Source organism: Nicotiana attenuata, unplaced genomic scaffold (genome assembly GCF_001879085.1).
Source record: "Nicotiana attenuata strain UT unplaced genomic scaffold, NIATTr2, whole genome shotgun sequence".
NCBI classification, from domain to species: Eukaryota; Viridiplantae; Streptophyta; class Magnoliopsida; order Solanales; family Solanaceae; genus Nicotiana; species Nicotiana attenuata.
In genome coordinates, this window is record NW_017670460.1 from 90,421 (window position 1) to 107,551 (window position 17,131).

Below are 17,131 nucleotides of genomic sequence, written 5' to 3' on the forward strand. Positions count from 1 at the left end.
CTGGGAAGGCCAATGTGGTTGCCGATGCCTTGAGTAGAAAGGCAGTGAGTATGGGCAGCCTTGCGTACATTCTAGTCGGTGAGAGACCGCTAGCATTAGATGTTCAGGCTTTGGCCAATCAGTTCATGAGGTTGGATGTTTCAGAGCCCAATCGTGTTCTAGCTTGTACAGTCACTCGGTCTTCATTGTTTGAGCGCATCAGGGAGCGGCAATATGATGACCCTTATTTGCTTGTCCTTAGGGACATAGTGCGGCACGATGATGCCAAGCAGGTTAGTGTTGGAGATGACGGAGTTTTGAGGATGCAGGGTCGTATTTGTGTGCCTAATGTAGATGGACTTCGTGAGTTGATTCTGGAGGAGGCCTACAATTCCGGTACTCTATTCATCCGGGTGCTGCCAAGATGTATCAGGACTTGCGGCAACATTATTGGTGGAGAAGGATGAAGAAGAATATAGTTGCATATGTATCTTGGTGTCTAAATTGTCAACAAGTATAGTATGAACATTAGAGACCTGGTGGTTTGCTTCAGAAGTTAGAGATTCCTGAGTGGAAGTGGGAGCATATCACTATAGTTTTCGTTGTTGGACTCCCATGAACTCAGAGGAAGTTCGATGCGGTATGGGTTATTGTGGACAGGCTGACCAAGTCAGCATATTTCATTCCTGTGGCAGTTACCTATTCTTCAGAGCGGTTGGCTGAGATTTACATCCGTGAGATCATCTGTCTTCATGGTGTGCCCGCGTCTATCATTTCTGATCTAGGTACGCATTTCACTTTGCATTTCTGGAGGGCATTACAACGTGAGTTGGGCACGTAGGTTTAATTGAGCACAACATTTCATCCTCACATGGACGGATAGTCCGAGCGCACTATTCAGATATTAGAGGATATGCTCCGCGCTTGTGTTATAGAGTTCAGAGGTTCTCGGGATCAGTTCTTGCCACTTGCAGAGTTTGCCTACAACAACAACTACCAGTCGTGCATTTAGATAGCCCCCTATGAGGGATTATACGGGAGGCGGTGCCGATCGGCAGTTGGAAGGTTCGAGCCGGGGGAGGCTCGGTTGTTGGGTACAGATTTGGTACAGGATGCCTTGGAAAAGGTCAAGATTATCTAGGATCGACTTCGCATAGCTTAGTCCAGGCAGAAGAGTTATGCCGACCGTAGAGTTCGTGATGTTACATTCATGGTCAGAGAGAGGGTATTGCTCCGGGTTTCACCCATGAAGGGTGTGATGAGGTTCGAAAAGAAGGGCAAGTTGAGCCATAGGTGTATCAGACCTTTTGCGATTCTTGAGAGAGTGGGAGAGGTGGCTTATAGGCTTGCGTTGCCACCTAGTTTATCAACAGTCCATCCGATGTTCTATGTGTCCATGCTCCTCCGTCCCATGTGCTAGATTTCGGCTCTGTCCAGTTGGACAAGTATTTGAGTTATGAGGAGGATCCGGTGGCTATTCTAGCCCGATAGGTTCGTCAGTTAAGGTCAAAGGGTTATCCTTCAGTTCGAGTGCAGTGGAGAGGTCATCCCGTCGAGACAGCTACTTGGGAGTCCGAGTCGGACATGCGGAGTAGATATCCACACCTTTTCACCAGTTTAGGTACTTTTCTATGTCCGTTCGAGGGCAAACGCTTGTTTTAGAGGTGGAGAATATGATGACCCGATAGGTCATCTAGAGTTTTAGAACCTAATTCTGTGTTTTGAAGCCACAAATATCTCATTTTAGTCTTCCTCGATTTGCATGCACAGTCCGTATATTTTTCTGGAAAGCTTTTATGTTAAAAATTGATAAAATATGAAATTTTTCTTTATATCCATTTCAGTTGACTTCACTCAACATTTTGAGCAAATGGACCCGAATTCGTGTTTCGACGGTTCCAATGGGTCCGTATCGTGATTTGGGACTTGGGCGTATGCCTGGAATCGAATTTGGTAGTCCCTAGCTCGAGTCGCATTTTGTCGAAATTTGAAAGTTTAAATGCTTAAGGAATCTAAAAGTTTGACCAATGTTTGATTTTGTTGGTATCGGGTCTGTATTTTGGTTCCGAAACCCGGTATAGGTCCATTACTATATTTATGACTTGTCTGTCAAATCTGGTGAGAAACGAAGTTGGTTTGACATGATTCGGACGTCCGGTTGTTAAAATAGAAGTTCATGAGTTTTCTTGAAAATTTTATTTGATTTGGTGTCCAATTCGTATTTTAGGTGTTATTTTGGCGATTTGATCGCACGGGAATGTTCGCACGATGTTTTTGGACTAGTGTGTGTTTTTGGTTTGGAGCCCCGATGGCTCGGGGGAGTTTCGAATAGGCTACATAGTGTTTTTGAACTTAAATGGACTGATGGTGCATGAGATCTGTCGACTTCGCAACTGCGAGGTCTGGCTCCAGATCCCCTCAGGTTTGCATTTGCGAAGGCAGCAGGAATGATCATACTTCACATTTGCGAAGATTTATCCGCATTTGTGGGTTCGAAATGGCGAACCCCAGGTCGCAATTACGACACCTGCACCTGATCAAAATCTGCATTTGACGGGATTTTTGTTCATTCTTCAAAATTTCAAAACTAGAAAACCTTAGAGACGATTTTTCCAAGAGCCCTTCTTCCCCAATCCATTGGTAAGTGATTCTAACCTATTTTCTTTCAATCTTTCATTACATTTCATAAGATTTCAACCTAAAATCTAGTGTTTTCATGGTGGAAATTGGGGTTTTGGGTAGAATTAAGGATTTTTGTAAAATTGGAATTTAGACCGCAAATTGAGGTCGGATTTCTAAACAAATTACATAACTGTGCTCATGGTGAATAGGTAATCGGGTTTTTGTCTGAATTTCGGGTTTGGACCAAGCGGGCGCGGGAGTTGACTTTTGTTGACTTTTTCAATAATGACCTAAATTGAATCTTTTGCAATCGCGGGTGGTTCCTAAGGCTTATTTTGAATCGTTTGGTTGGTAATTTGCTAGATTTGGTTGTTTGGAGGCTTGTTTGAAAGGCAAAGATGTGGTTGAGATTTGAGTTGATCTTTGGAGCGAGGTAAGTGTCGAGTTTAACCTTGACTTGAGGGAATTAGGAACCCTCGGACTAGGTGCTATGTGAATTTCCTGTGTGCAGCGTATATGCGAGGTGATAAGTGCTTATACACTGCCGAATTACTTGTTTTCCCTAATTTTTCCATTTTTTTCTTAATTATCTCCTACCTTGTCTTAAATGTTATGTTCTCTAAATTCTTTCCTTGCTCATTTGCTACCTGTTAATCAGCGTTTACTTCTGTTATTACTGTTAGATCCTTTCATATTTTCATGATTCGCTGCTACTTGCCTTAACTGACTTACTTGCACCTTCTAATTATCATTTACCGGACTTGACTTAGTGTGTATTATTACCTATATGAATTCCCGTGTTGTACAAGGTTTCCTTTTTGGTTCAGTTTGGTATTAATTGATCGTAAAATTTCTCGTGATTTGAATTATTGAATTGACTGTGCACATTGAGTATATGGTACTGATATGGTGGGATCGGTTTGCACGCCATAACAGGTGAAATAAGGGTGGATTGATATGGTGGAGTAAGGGTGAATTTGTATTAATACGGTAGGATCGGGTTCCACGCCGCAATAGGTGAAATAAGGGTGGATTGATACGGTGAAATAAGGGTGAAATGTGATACTGATATTGTTATATGGTGGGATCGGGTTGCGCGCCACAACATTTATCTATTGATTTTGATTGTTTATATTGTTACAGTGGAATAAGGGAGGATTGTGTTCTACGGTGGGATCGAGTTGCGCGCCGCAACAACTTATGTATTTCTATTTCCTTGAGTTGTATTGGTTTTCAGTATTTTCACTTGAAACTCTGAGGATTGGTAATTCTGATTGTCACTGGCTTATTTCTTGAGGCTGTAGCTATTATCTTCAGTTGACTGTCTCATCTTGTTCCGTATTTCCTTTTTCTGTCTCTATTATATACTGCATACAGGTTGTAGTGTAGGTGACCTGCCTTAGCCTCGTCACTACTTCGTCCAGGTTAGGCTCTGCACTTACAGAGTACGTGGGGTCGGTTGTACTCACACTACAATATGCACTTCTTGTGCAGATTTTGGAGTCGGTCCCGGCGGCGGCTATTAGCGTGCTTGGATTGATCAGCTTTGCGGAGACTTGAGGTACAACTGCTCAGCGCCCGCAGCTCCTGGAGTCCCCCTCCCTTTTATTTAGCTGTGTATTACCCTTCAGACAGCTTTATATTTATTTCAAACCCTTGTATGTATTATTGTACTAGCTCGTGCACTTGTGACACCGGGTCCATGGATTTTAGTAGACGTTTGGCTGTTTTAGCTTTCGTATTTTACTTTGGATTTCTGCAGTTATTTCAGTTCTTATATTTATTTAATCTAGACTGTTGAAAAAATGAATATGTTGTTCTAACATTGGCTTGCCTAGCGAGTGAGATGTTAGGCGCCATCATGGTCCCGAGGGTGGGAATTCCGGGTCGTGACATTTCAGTAGTCAATATGACTTAACAAAGACTTACGTTGAGAAATTTGGTCGAAGTGAAACTTCGGGATGTGGAAATTAAAGATGGAAGCTATTCTAGTTCAGGATGGCTTAGACTTAGCGTTGCAAGGAAAGGAGAAGAAGCCAGATAAAATGACAGACGAGGATTTTGCCGTCATAAACAAAAAGGAAAAATCATGTATTATCTTAAATATTTCGAATGAGGTTTTACGTGAAGTTTCTGTAGAAACCACAGCCAAAGGCATGTGGAAAAAATTAAAAACCATGTATATGAAGAGGAAGGTGGAAAATAGACTTTACCTTAAGCAGAAGTTTTATACAATTTGTATGGGTAAAGGTACCTCTATTCCCTCTCATCTTAACACCTTTGCTTCCATTCTTATGGATTTGAGTAATATAGACGCAGATATTAAAAATGAGGATCAAGCCGTGTTACTGCTTTGTTCTCAACCCCTATCTTTTAAGCATATAAGAGATACTATGCTTTATGCAAAGGATAATATCTCTTATAAGGATATTAAATCTATCTTAAAATTAAAGAATAAATAGATAATGATATTACTGTGGAAACTAGTGGAACTCAAGTAGAAGTTGGCTTGTTTGTTAGGAGTAAATCCGACTCAGCATCCAGATGCATTAATTTAGAGTGTCACTTGTATGTGCCAAAATTGTCCTAGTTATATTTAGGCCACATTAGAACTGAGAGAGTCTTCGAGGGTTGCCACGTGTCATCAGTATGATTTCAACAAGAGACAGATTAAAGGTCAAAGTGATCTGACGAAGGATAGGGGCTAAGTCAAGGAGTCAACAGAGATCGAGGTCGAGGACGAGCACTCTCCTTAACGCAACAGTAACGACTAGTTTTGTTGATCTGACTTTAAAGAGAATATTCAGTGAATATTCCTAGGATCTGTACAATTAGGATTTTATGGCACATGTCCCCTTATAAATAGAAAAAGACATAGTTAAATGAGGCATTGAACACTTATTTGTAAGAGAACTCTTTGACAATCTCTAGAGATCTTGCTTTATTAGATACATACAAAAGACACTTTTTCTTGAGATCATTGTCTATTCTTTTTTCCACGATCCAAGGAGAATTTGAATATTCAAAGGCTCATAAATCATTTATCATTGTCAGAAGGAATATTACACGATTCCATCCTCTTTTTCAGTAATATCTGTTACACTTATTTACATAAATACCATTATACGCCATTTATTGCTAGTTAATGCTTTCTACTTCATATTTATGCCATTAAGTGTTGTTCATTGTCATATATTCACCACTGTTACCACAGATCTTGTAACATTCTGTCACGACACTAGATAAATAATTTGGTGAATATTATTGTTGGCTATGATTAACCCTATCCTGTTAAGAAAATCTAATTGTTTAAACCTAGATCTAAATTCTGGTCAAACAGTTTGGCACCGTTTGTGTGGATTTCTTAGCTAATATTATAGTTTCCATTAGATCTACAACTCACGTGACTTGCTAACCTAAAAAGCCACAAAGTTTTTCCTCCTCTCTGTACGTACAGAAATTTCCTTGGAAGGTAACTAAGGAAACGAGACTAGGGCAACAGATGATGTTCCCCGTAACCTCATGAACTCAACGAGAGCTACAAAACATAGGTCGAGGATGTGACACTCACTGCCTCCCCCAGGTGTGAGAAGTCGCCCCCTACTTATTGTAGTACAACAAAACCAAATGGGCAAGGAGCTTCCATATCTGTAGGAGAAGGACGCCACCTGCCATGAAAAAGCTGCTCGAAGCATGGCTGACCGACACCCTAGTAAGAGTTCTCAACAAACAAGCTCCATGCACGAACGTAGAAACCACAAAAGCATACATAGTACAACGAGAAGACGAACCATGCGATCAACCAGATCCCCCAACTCCAGGTATAACTCACAATGTTACCGGACAGTGCAGGAGACAACGTCCTCACCGTTATTTTGAAAAGAATGGAAGAAATAGAAATACGAGAACAAGATACTCATAAACCAAATAAAAGAACACCAGGAACAAGTAGATATGATACCGGGCGCCCCTAAGTTACTGCCGAAAAGGGACGCTTGTAAGTTCGTATAACTGTCGTATAGCGAGGGAGCGGCCCCACATGTCATACCAAAAACCTTCAAAATTCCACCATATCATAGAATATATGATGGGAAAACCGACCACGAGGACCATGTGACTCATTACGTCACCGCTGTGAAGGGCAACAACCTCACCAAGGAACATGTGTCCTCCATTTTGCTGAAGAAATTCGGCGAAACCCTCACTGGAGGGGCATTAACATGGTATTCACAGCTACTATCCCGCTCCATAAAAACGTTCGAAGAAATGGTTGACAAGTTCGTTACAGCACATGCCGGGGCCAAGAAAGCCGAAAAGAGAGTAAACGACATTTTCTCCATCAAGCAATCCCTAGGAGAGGGACTGAGGGACTTCCTCGCCCGATTCTACAGGGTAGGGATGGCCTTACCAAATGTGTTCGAGGGGATGGCAGTCGCAGCCTTTTAGAGCGGGTTGAGTAGATAGGGTTCAAGGGTGTTTAGAAATCTACTAAGCCGATTGAATCCTTCAACCACTTGGGATGAAATCTATAATGCCTATTGTGCCAAGTTCATAGCAGATGAAGACGACCTCAATGGACCAACTCGATGACTCATCTCGATACAAACCGAGCCCAGAAAAGAACGAAGAGATAACATAAGGAGGGATCACCCAGTCTCACGGCCAAACAGGGAACGACATCAGCCTTATGTCAGGGCGCCCGCCTCTCCCTCCTTTTGCTATGATGAAGGCCCGTCAAGACCAAGGACTGGGACTCACAGGAATGAGAGAGGTATTCTCTCTTTATTATCTGCTCACAATTTTTGTGTTTCACCTACAGAGGTAGTCTACGCCCTTGGGAAGCTCGGAAGAAAGGTGAATTCGACACCAAAGATGAGGTCTGATTCAAATACCAGGAAATCCGATGCTCTCTGCGAATTCCATCAGGAACGCGGACACAAAATAGAAGATTGAATTGCCCTGAGGAAAGAGGTAGTGTTGCAGTAAAGGCACCTCAAATAGTTGCCGAGCGACAAAGAAAGAAACATCATCGCTAGGGGTCTAGAACGTCAAGGCCCTCCGAAGCCGCCCTCACCAACTCATACCATCAATATGATTATTAGTGGCAGCGACGATGCCTCCATCAATAACGTCAAATTCGCTGCAACCCATAACCTCAAAAGATCGATCACCCACGAATGATATGTCGGACTCGAAGAAAGTACCATCTTCGACCAGTTAGACACTGACAGTTTGACTTTCCTTCAGAACGATGCTCTAGTCATTACTTTACAAATTTTAGATACTGATGTTAAACGAATCATGGTAGATGGAAAAAGTGGAGCGTGCATAATCCACCCCCGAGTCCTCGCCCAAATGAGACTCGAGGATAAGATCGTGCCACGTTGCATCATACTAATCGATTTTAACAATGCAGTTGAACAGACTTTGGGAGAAATTACACTCCCCGTCCTTGCCGGTGGCGTAACTCTGGAGACAACATTCCACATCATGGACTAGGCCACAACATACAACACCATAGTGGGACGACCTTGGATACATCCTATGAGAGCCGTCCCCTCCAGCTTATACCAAGTGATCAAGTTCCCAACACCTTGGGGAATATTCAGTATACGAGGGGAACAACGCACGTCCCGGGAATGCTACTGCATCACCATGGATAGCACAACAACTCAACAAAATAAAGATAAGGAAAAAGAAGCATAGCAATCAGCAGGGTCGAGATTTCAATAATAAGGAGCCAAGGAAGCCATTATAGACCCCGAAACGGTCGAAGCCGCAGAATTAACTACAGAGGACCTCCACCCCGTTCAATTGGACCACTGCTACCCCAGCAAAAAGGCCTACATCGACTGCAAACTCCGAAAACCAGGTAGATTTAGTCAATTCTTAATAACTAATGCAAATTTATTTGCTTTCAGCGATGCAGATATGGCAGGCATCCCCAAAGAGATCGCCACACACAAATCTAATGTCGACTCTTTCCATCCGCCGCTAAGGCAGGTCAGACGAAAGTTCAATCCCACAATCAACGATGCTGTCCACGAGAAGGTAGAAAAGCTATTAGCAAACGGCTCCATTAGGGAGTCGAAGTACCCCAAATGGATAGCCAACATGGTAATTGTCAAAAAGAAAAATTGTAAATGGAGGATGTGTGCGGACTTCACAGACCTAAACAAAGCGTTCCCGAAAGATTCATTCCCATTGCCACATATCGACTAACTCGTTGACGCAACGGCCGAGCACGAGCTGCTAAGTTTCCTAGATGCATATTCGGGTTATAACTAGATACTCATGGAAGAAAAGGAACAAGAGAAAACCACGTTCATCACCCACTGAGGAACATATTGTTATAGGGTCATGTCGTTTGGGTTAAAGAATGCAAGGGCCACCTATCAGAGGTTGGTCACAAAAATGTTCAAAGATCAATTGGGCAAGACCAAGGAGGTGTATATCAATGACATTCTGGTAAAATCCGTAAGGACAGAAGACCACATCGACCACTTGAAGGACGGCTTTAAAATTTTTGGGTTTCTTATTTTCGCAGCGAGGAATTGAGTTCAACCTAGATTAAATTAAGTCTATCGACGGGATACCTAAGCAGCTGACTACTAAGAAGCAAGTCCAAAGATTGAATGGTCGAATCGCTGCTCTATCGAGATTTATCTCACGGTCGTCCGATAGATGTCATAGATTTTTTGGGTACTCAAAAAGGATAATGGTCTCGAGTGGACGTCTGAATGCGTGCAAGCGCTACGAGAACTAAAGGCGTATCTATAATCGCCGCCACTTCTCTCGAAGCCTGAACCAGGGGAACACCTCCTTGACTACCTCGCCGTCTCTGAAGTACACTACTGAAAAATTGGTCTACGGTAACAGTTGGAAAACCGTTCTAACAGACAGCAAACCGTTGCCATAGGGATATTGGAACGGTTTACAGACCGTCACATCAGCCAGCGTACCCATAGGTCTACTGGAACGGTTCTTGCAACGGTTTGCATCGCCGTGACAATAGATAAGCCTATCGCAACGGTTATCTCTTTCTCTATTGGAACGGTTATTTTTTTCAATTGGAACGGTTCAAAACCGTTACTGTATTGTTATACAACGGTTTTTAACCGTTACCATATTACTTAAAGCAACACTTATGTAAGCTATTGCTAAGGTTATGTTGGATATAGCCACAGTTTCTTTAGGCTATGGTAACGGTTATATTTGTATTTGGAACAGTTTATGGGACCTATTGCAACGGTTTACATTGTCTACTGGAACGCCATTTATGTCCTATTGCAACGGTTCTGGTAGGCTATTGTATCAGTTCCGTTAAAACCAAAATATAACACCTGTTATAAATAAATATTTATACATATAATAAAATATAATAACACTAAAATTTAAATACATCATAAAATGAAACTATTAATAATATAAAATTATCCATAAAATAAATGTTCTACCCCATGAGTGCATAAGTTTAGTACATTTCAAAAGAGTAAATAAGTTTCAAAAATGTTGGTAACAAAAGATTCCTAGAACATTCATCTATAACAATACAAAATTCATTTCAAGTAAGGTCTAGTTCTTCATCGTCTTCATCATCCATTTCTTGATCTACTCCACCTACAAAAGAGGATAAATAAAGTTATTACCCTTCAACAGAATCCGGTCTAAGAATACTCAAGCATTTAACTGTTTTCGTTCTTCTTTTATTAATCCAACTTATTCATCTCAACAAACTATACGCAACATTATAACAATCTGATAATATTACCAAAGACCAAGACTTTCAAACTATCAAGCTATGATGGCAAAGTAAAGAATAATTCATAAGAAGAATCACAAACATAATTACAAAACCAACACGAAACATCAACTATTTAAACCGTTCTTTCAGCTGATCAATGACCATTGTTTGAGCGCACACTTATATAAAGCGAGAATATATAACTACACCATAATTCATTACGTCAAACTTGGTTTCATTTCTTCGAAAGTGACAGTATTCTCAAAATGGTATATGTCTACTAAGATTCCGAAAGTCTTATTCCCTAACGATGCAATATAGCTGAATACCAAGTCACTTATAGAACCCACAGACATTTGGTCATCAAGGATCAATAGAGTACAGACTCAATGACACATCATAAGCTAGAAACACTGATTATCCCTAGTACTGATAAGGACAAGCTAGCTCACACTTGACTAGAGCTACAAATCCAAGTAGCAATGTGAAATATGAAAAAAAAATCAAAATCCACTATGAGAACAATCTGACACTCTAACCTAATACAAAATTCTAAATGTACCAATGTTCTACACAGATGTAGAGGTAATGGATGCTCTAAAACATATAGGAAGAGAGTGAGAACCACACATCACAAAATTCAGTTGCATATGCAGCGCGAAACAGTATATAAATCAGCAATCAATCAGCTATATGTGTTTTGATTCTGAATATAAATTCATATACTGAATTTATATACTGAATAAATTCAGTATATGATACTCATAAAAAGAAGCTCATAAAAAGAATCCTAGAATAGAATAGGAGTAGAGAGAAGGAAGTAAAAGACATGGAAGCAATTCCATAAGGCTAAGCTATGATCTCAATAAAAAGGGGAATGGTTAGCAAATATCAGAAAAGACGCACATATGGAAACTTTCTCGTAAAATAAGAAGCATCATTGTTTCAAGGATGTTAAAAAGCATCATTTGAGATATGACAAACAACACCAGGGAGGGATTAGTGCATGTTTTTATCTTAAATAAACATTTTTGAGATAGTGGTATTAAGACCACGACGGACAAGTTCATGAGATTATCTCTTATAATCTCAAATCAGTTTAAGTTTATGGGAGTTGGCAGCATTTGTTAGTATAAGGCTCTAATTTCACAACTTACAGAGGAAGATGTCCAGCAGCTCAAGGTCAAATCCAAAATACTTTAAATATCGTCACAAGACAAGGCACAAACTTACCACAGGACAGAATAAGGAAAGGATTTCTCGATATAAGTTTTGAAGCACCAGAATCGAAGAAACTGAATTTATATACTGAATAAATCAGCAATCAATCAGTATATCAATCTGAAATTATTTAGAGTAGGCTATCATTCTCCGTATATGTTTTGCTATATTATAGTCCATCTCATGCCAAAGACAAATAATTTGCCTTTTAAGATAAATGAAAGATTCTCTACAACTAAAAATCTTTCAATCTCACACTTATCCTTATAGTGACATATAAGTCTCTAATCCACCAGACTAATCCAATCTCATTTCATTGGACAATCAAATGGTGTCTATAACCATTATCAAAATTTGAAGTACTAAAAAGTTCCAACACACAGACGTTGCATCTCTACCTTTTAATTTCAAGTGAAGTTGATTGTTATAATATTTAGTACGTACTGACCTTGATTGTTACTACCAGCAGATGGTCGACTGTTTAGTTGAACAGCAGCTTGTTGTGCAGCGGAAACATCTACAGGTGAACGTGTATTGAACCTTAACATGTCAGGATCAAGTCGCAAATCTGGGTTCAGACGCTGAAGTCGTGCGATGACGTTCATTGTAATATTTTGTTCCATAGCATCCTTTTGTTCGTTCAACTTTTCATGCATTCTTTGTCGCATCCTCTCTTCCATTTTCTCCATTTTTTGCTGCATCCTCTCATCAGAAGATCCAAGATTCCCTTTTTTCCCTTTTAACACAGTCTTGGTAACCCCTCGTCCATACAATCTCACGCGACCTGGATGTTCAGGTCCCATGACTGATGCAATGACTGTCATCTTCACTTTCCTGAGTAGATTGCATTCTCTCCATTTCAACCTACAAACCAAATGCGAGAAAAAAGAGTTTTAAGTAACTAAAGTTGAATCAATAATTAAGAACAAATAAATAAGCATGACAAACTTTAAATTAGAAATTTCGTACAATTTTACTAATCGTATTGTCATATGAGCTTTTGTATACGCGGCCAAGTTTTCTTTTTCTTGTTGCCACAAACATGTCCTTACTTGATACAGTATCTGCAGTATCAGAGATTTCCTTCTTTTTTTTCTAGTTACATGAAAACAAGTATAAGAATCTTTCCATATAAAGTTAGCAAGGTCATAATTTTAAAAAAATAAGAAAGATAAAACATCAAACCTCGCGAATTAGAGCAAAAGGTGTTCTACCTGCTGTGTGTGGACAGTTCAACTTATTTCGATTCACTATATTGGTTTCGGACATTTTCTGCAAATAAACGAGTTAACCAAATAGCAACCAACAGTAATTAGTCTTGCACATTAGATACTGAAACATGTGAAAAGATATGACAACTGTGATGCTATATTACTATGTCACAAATACTAATATTTGCAGAATAACAGATACTAAAAGAGAATGCATACTGCAGCATCATCTTAAAAAGCAGCTAGCTTATACATTATATAGAATGACCTTCACTTTCTTATCTTACATTATATAAACATCTTTCTCAATTGGATCCTCCACATAAAAAACTTGATAAACTTGTGATGCCAACACAAAAGGGTCATCTGTACTACATAATCTATTGAAGTACACCCGAGTTAACGCATAATCATCTATTTCATTACGAAACCAATCACATCTAAACAGTACAACACTAAAAGAACCCCAATAATCAATCTCAATGATATCCTTAATCGCTCCATAATAGATAACCTCGCCATCGATGAGATTTTGGTCCCTAGCACTAGCAAAACTATCTGTTGTTGCCGATAAAGTCACTCCACTATTTTGAGTCTTGCCTCGGGAATCCCGTTCTTTAGTATGAAATCGGTATCCATTAATAAAATATCCCGTGTATCTTTTGGCTACCATATTAGGTCCTTTGGCTAGCCATCTTAAATAATTTGGCAATACAATATTTTTAACTTTTTCTTTAAACCAATTGCTGAATTCCCGACTATGATCCCTCGCTCTTACCCATGCATTTGATCTACTATGATTAACAATTAAATTCTTATGTTCCCTGCAATCAAGAACATTTCCAGTTTAATCATATACTAAAGAAAAAATTATATAAAAAATAAATAAATATTAATATAATTTATCTTACTCGATAAACTTTTCCATTTGTTCATCTCCAGTATTGAACAGAGCATATCGATGTGCTTCAAAGCATAACTGCGAATCCATGAGAAAAGTATTTTTTTTCTTACTTCCAATTGGATGGCCTATATTAGGGAATATAGGTGACAAATTTTGAGAGTACTCATCATCCACAGTTTGGTACCTACTAAATTTTGTCTTCACGCCATCATGTAAATATCTCGAACAAAAAGTCAAACACTCATCGGCCAAAAACCCCTATGCTATTGACGCTTCTGGACTAGATCGATTACGTACAAAGGCCTTGTACTTACATAGGTTCCTCTCAATGGGATACATCCAACGAAGATGAGCCGGACCCCCAAGCTTAATTTCATTCACCAAATGAATAGGCAAATGTGGCATTATGTCAAAAAATGTTGGATGGAAAATCTTTTCAAGCTCACATGTTATTTCAACAATTTCAGACTGCATTGTTTCAAGATCTCTTCGCCTTATGACCTTACTACATATAGCTCTAAAAAAATTTCCCAACCTAATCAAGGCCAATGAAACATTCTTGGTCAACACTTTTCTAACATCAACCTGAGCAAGTAATGCATTATAAAATGGGCGTCATGACTCTTGTACCCTGATATTTTCATCTCCTTCACTTGCACGCGTTCTGAAATATTCGAAGCACACCCTTTTGGTAATTTAGCATTTTTCATGACAGTACAAAACAAACTTTTCTGTTTTGGTTCCATGTAGAAGAAAGATTTAGCCAAACTTATAGTTCCATCATTATTTATTCTTGGTTGCAGCTCCTTTCGCATCCCCATTTCTTGTAAGTCATAGCGAGATTTTTCATGATCCTTTGATTTTTCATCTATTTCTAATAAAGTCCCAAGCAAACTATCACATATTTTTTCTCGATGTGCATCACATTAAGATTGTGCCTCAATTTGTTATGCACCCAATATGGCAATTCGAAAAAAATGAATCTCTTTTTCCACGGACCCTTATTACTCCGAGGCCTTTTTTAGCTCTCTTTCCAAAGATATTGTTGAATTCAAGCAGCTCTTCAAACACTTCTTCACTCGACAATGGAGCAAGTACAGGTCTATGCACCTCCTTACCATCAAAAGACTTTTTATCTCGTCGGAATGGATGATCACGAGGCAAAAATCTTCGATGGCCCAAGTAACACATCTTATGACTATTTTTGATATATTGAGAACATGTGTCATAATTGCAAGTGGGGCATGCCAATCTCCCCTTAGTGCTCCATCCTGAAAGCATTGCTAATGCTGGAAAGTCACTATCCACATTAAGGTAGCACGCATTCGGAAAGTTTTGTTGGTTTCAGCATCAAATGTGTCTATCCCAGTTTCCCATAGTTCCTTCAATTCTTCAATTAATGGTCGTAGGTACACATCTATATCATTTCCTGGAGATGATGGACCTGGAATGATCATAGACAACATTATATACTCCGGCTTCATGCAAATCCACGGTGATAAATTATAGTTCATTAACATAACAGGCCACGTGCTATGAGAAATGCTCATCGTCCGAAACGGGTTGAAACCATCACTTGAAAGACCCAATCTAACATTCCTAGCATCTCTAGAGAAGTCTGGGTGCAAAGAATCAAAAGCCTTCCAAGCTTCCCCATAAGCAGGATGTCTTATGTTCCCATCATTAGGTCGTTCATTAGCATGCCATCTCATTGCAGCAGCCGTTTCAGGACACATGAATATCCTCTGAAGCCTAGGCTTTAAAGGAAAGTACCTTAAAACCTTTGCAGGGATTTTAGAGCTTGCTTTAGTCAAAGGACCACCACTCTTCCATCTTGAAGACCCACAAATAGAGCAATTCTCGGCATTCGCATTTTCTTTCCAAAATAACATGCAATCATTAGGGCATGCATGTATTTTTTCGTAATGAAGACCCAAATCTGTTATCATGTTTCTAGCCTTGTTGAAAGATTCTGGTACCTGAGCAAAGGAAAATGCCTCTTTTATCAACTCTAACAAATCGGAGAAAGCCACATTGCTCAACCCATGCAAGGATTTAAGCAAGTACAGTCGAATAGTGAAACTCAGCTTGCTGAAATTTTCACACCCCGGATATAACTCTTGTTTTCCTTCCTCCAACAATTTGAAAAACTTCTTTGCATCTTCAGATAGTCTTTCCCCAACTCCTTCTTCATCCCCTGCCTGAACCTCTATATTTCTAAATGTATCATGAAGTAGTCCATCAATATCGTCACGCATGGTAGAACCTTCATCATCATTGCTTGGATGAGGTGTATTTCTCGAGGAAAATCCTTCCCCGTGGAAAACCCATTTGGTATAACCATCAACAAATCCATGAACAACCAAATGATCCTCCACCACATTTCTATAATACCAATAGCGATTCATGCACTTTTTGCAAGGGCATAATATTTCATTTCCTTGGGCGGCTCGCTCAAATGCCTTATCAAGAAAATCATTCACTCTACGGATATACTCATCCGTCCATCTCAGGAGATTCATCCAACTTTTATCACCATTATCCATAGATATCCTATATGATAAAATAGAGGAATTATTAGTAATAAAGAACTAGCTAACAACAACAACGACAAACCTCATAAAATTCTACAAGTGGGGTTCTGGGGAGGGTAGTGTGTTCGTAGACCTTATAACCCCGACCTGAGTTCTGGGGAGGGTAGTGTGTTTGTATACCTTATAGCCCCTACCTTTCAGATTTTGGATGAACACCTAAGCCCAAAAATTTCAGATTTTGGCATGGCGAGGATATTTGGAGGAAATCAAGATCAGGCCAACACTATAAGAGTTGTTGGCACATAGTAAGTTTGGATTGCTTCCTTAATTATGTCATGGATGAAATGACTTGATTAGTTATTGGGTCTCTTTTTTATATGTTATGCAGTGGTTACATATTCCCTGAATATGCAATGCATGGAAGATTCTTAGAAAAATCAGATGTCTACAGCTTTGGAGTGTTGATATTGGAAATTGTCAGTGGAAGGAAGAATTCCAGTTTTTATGACGATGAAGATGAACTAACTCTATTTGCATGTGTAAGTTCAGTCTTGCATACTCATGAAGCTTTAATGTCTTTGATTACTTAGAAAAAATGATAAAGAAAGAGAAAAAATGCGCAACATCTAAACACAATATTTTCACTGTTTGTCAATGTCTTTGCTCTTCAGGCATGGTAGTTGTGGAATGAAAACAATATAGTAAAATTAGTAGACCCCAAAATATTTGATCCAAGCTTTGAAAAAGAGGTTGTGAGATGTGTACATATTGGATTATTATGTGTTCAAGAATATGCATAAGATAGGCCAAATGTCTCCACGGTTCTATCAATGCTGACTAGTGACAGTGCTGAACTACCTACTCCAAAGCAACCTGCATTTACCGAAGGACATGGTTCTTCAGAGCAAGGATCTAA

General features: G+C 39.5%; 1 protein-coding gene across 1 annotated transcript; it reads right to left on the bottom strand.

Annotated features, from left to right (window-relative positions):
- Window positions 1-14,964: 14,964 nt before the first annotated feature.
- LOC109239741 lies at window positions 14,965-16,227 on the bottom strand. Its single transcript, XM_019406326.1, has one exon. It carries the CDS (start codon window positions 16,225-16,227, stop codon window positions 14,965-14,967), a length of 1,263 nt encoding a protein of 420 aa, XP_019261871.1.
- Window positions 16,228-17,131: the final 904 nt, after the last annotated feature.

Coding starts and splice junctions, on each gene's coding strand:
- LOC109239741 (XM_019406326.1), bottom strand. CDS start 16,227: ATGGATAATGGTGATAAAAGTTGGATGAATCTCCTGAGATGGACGGAT.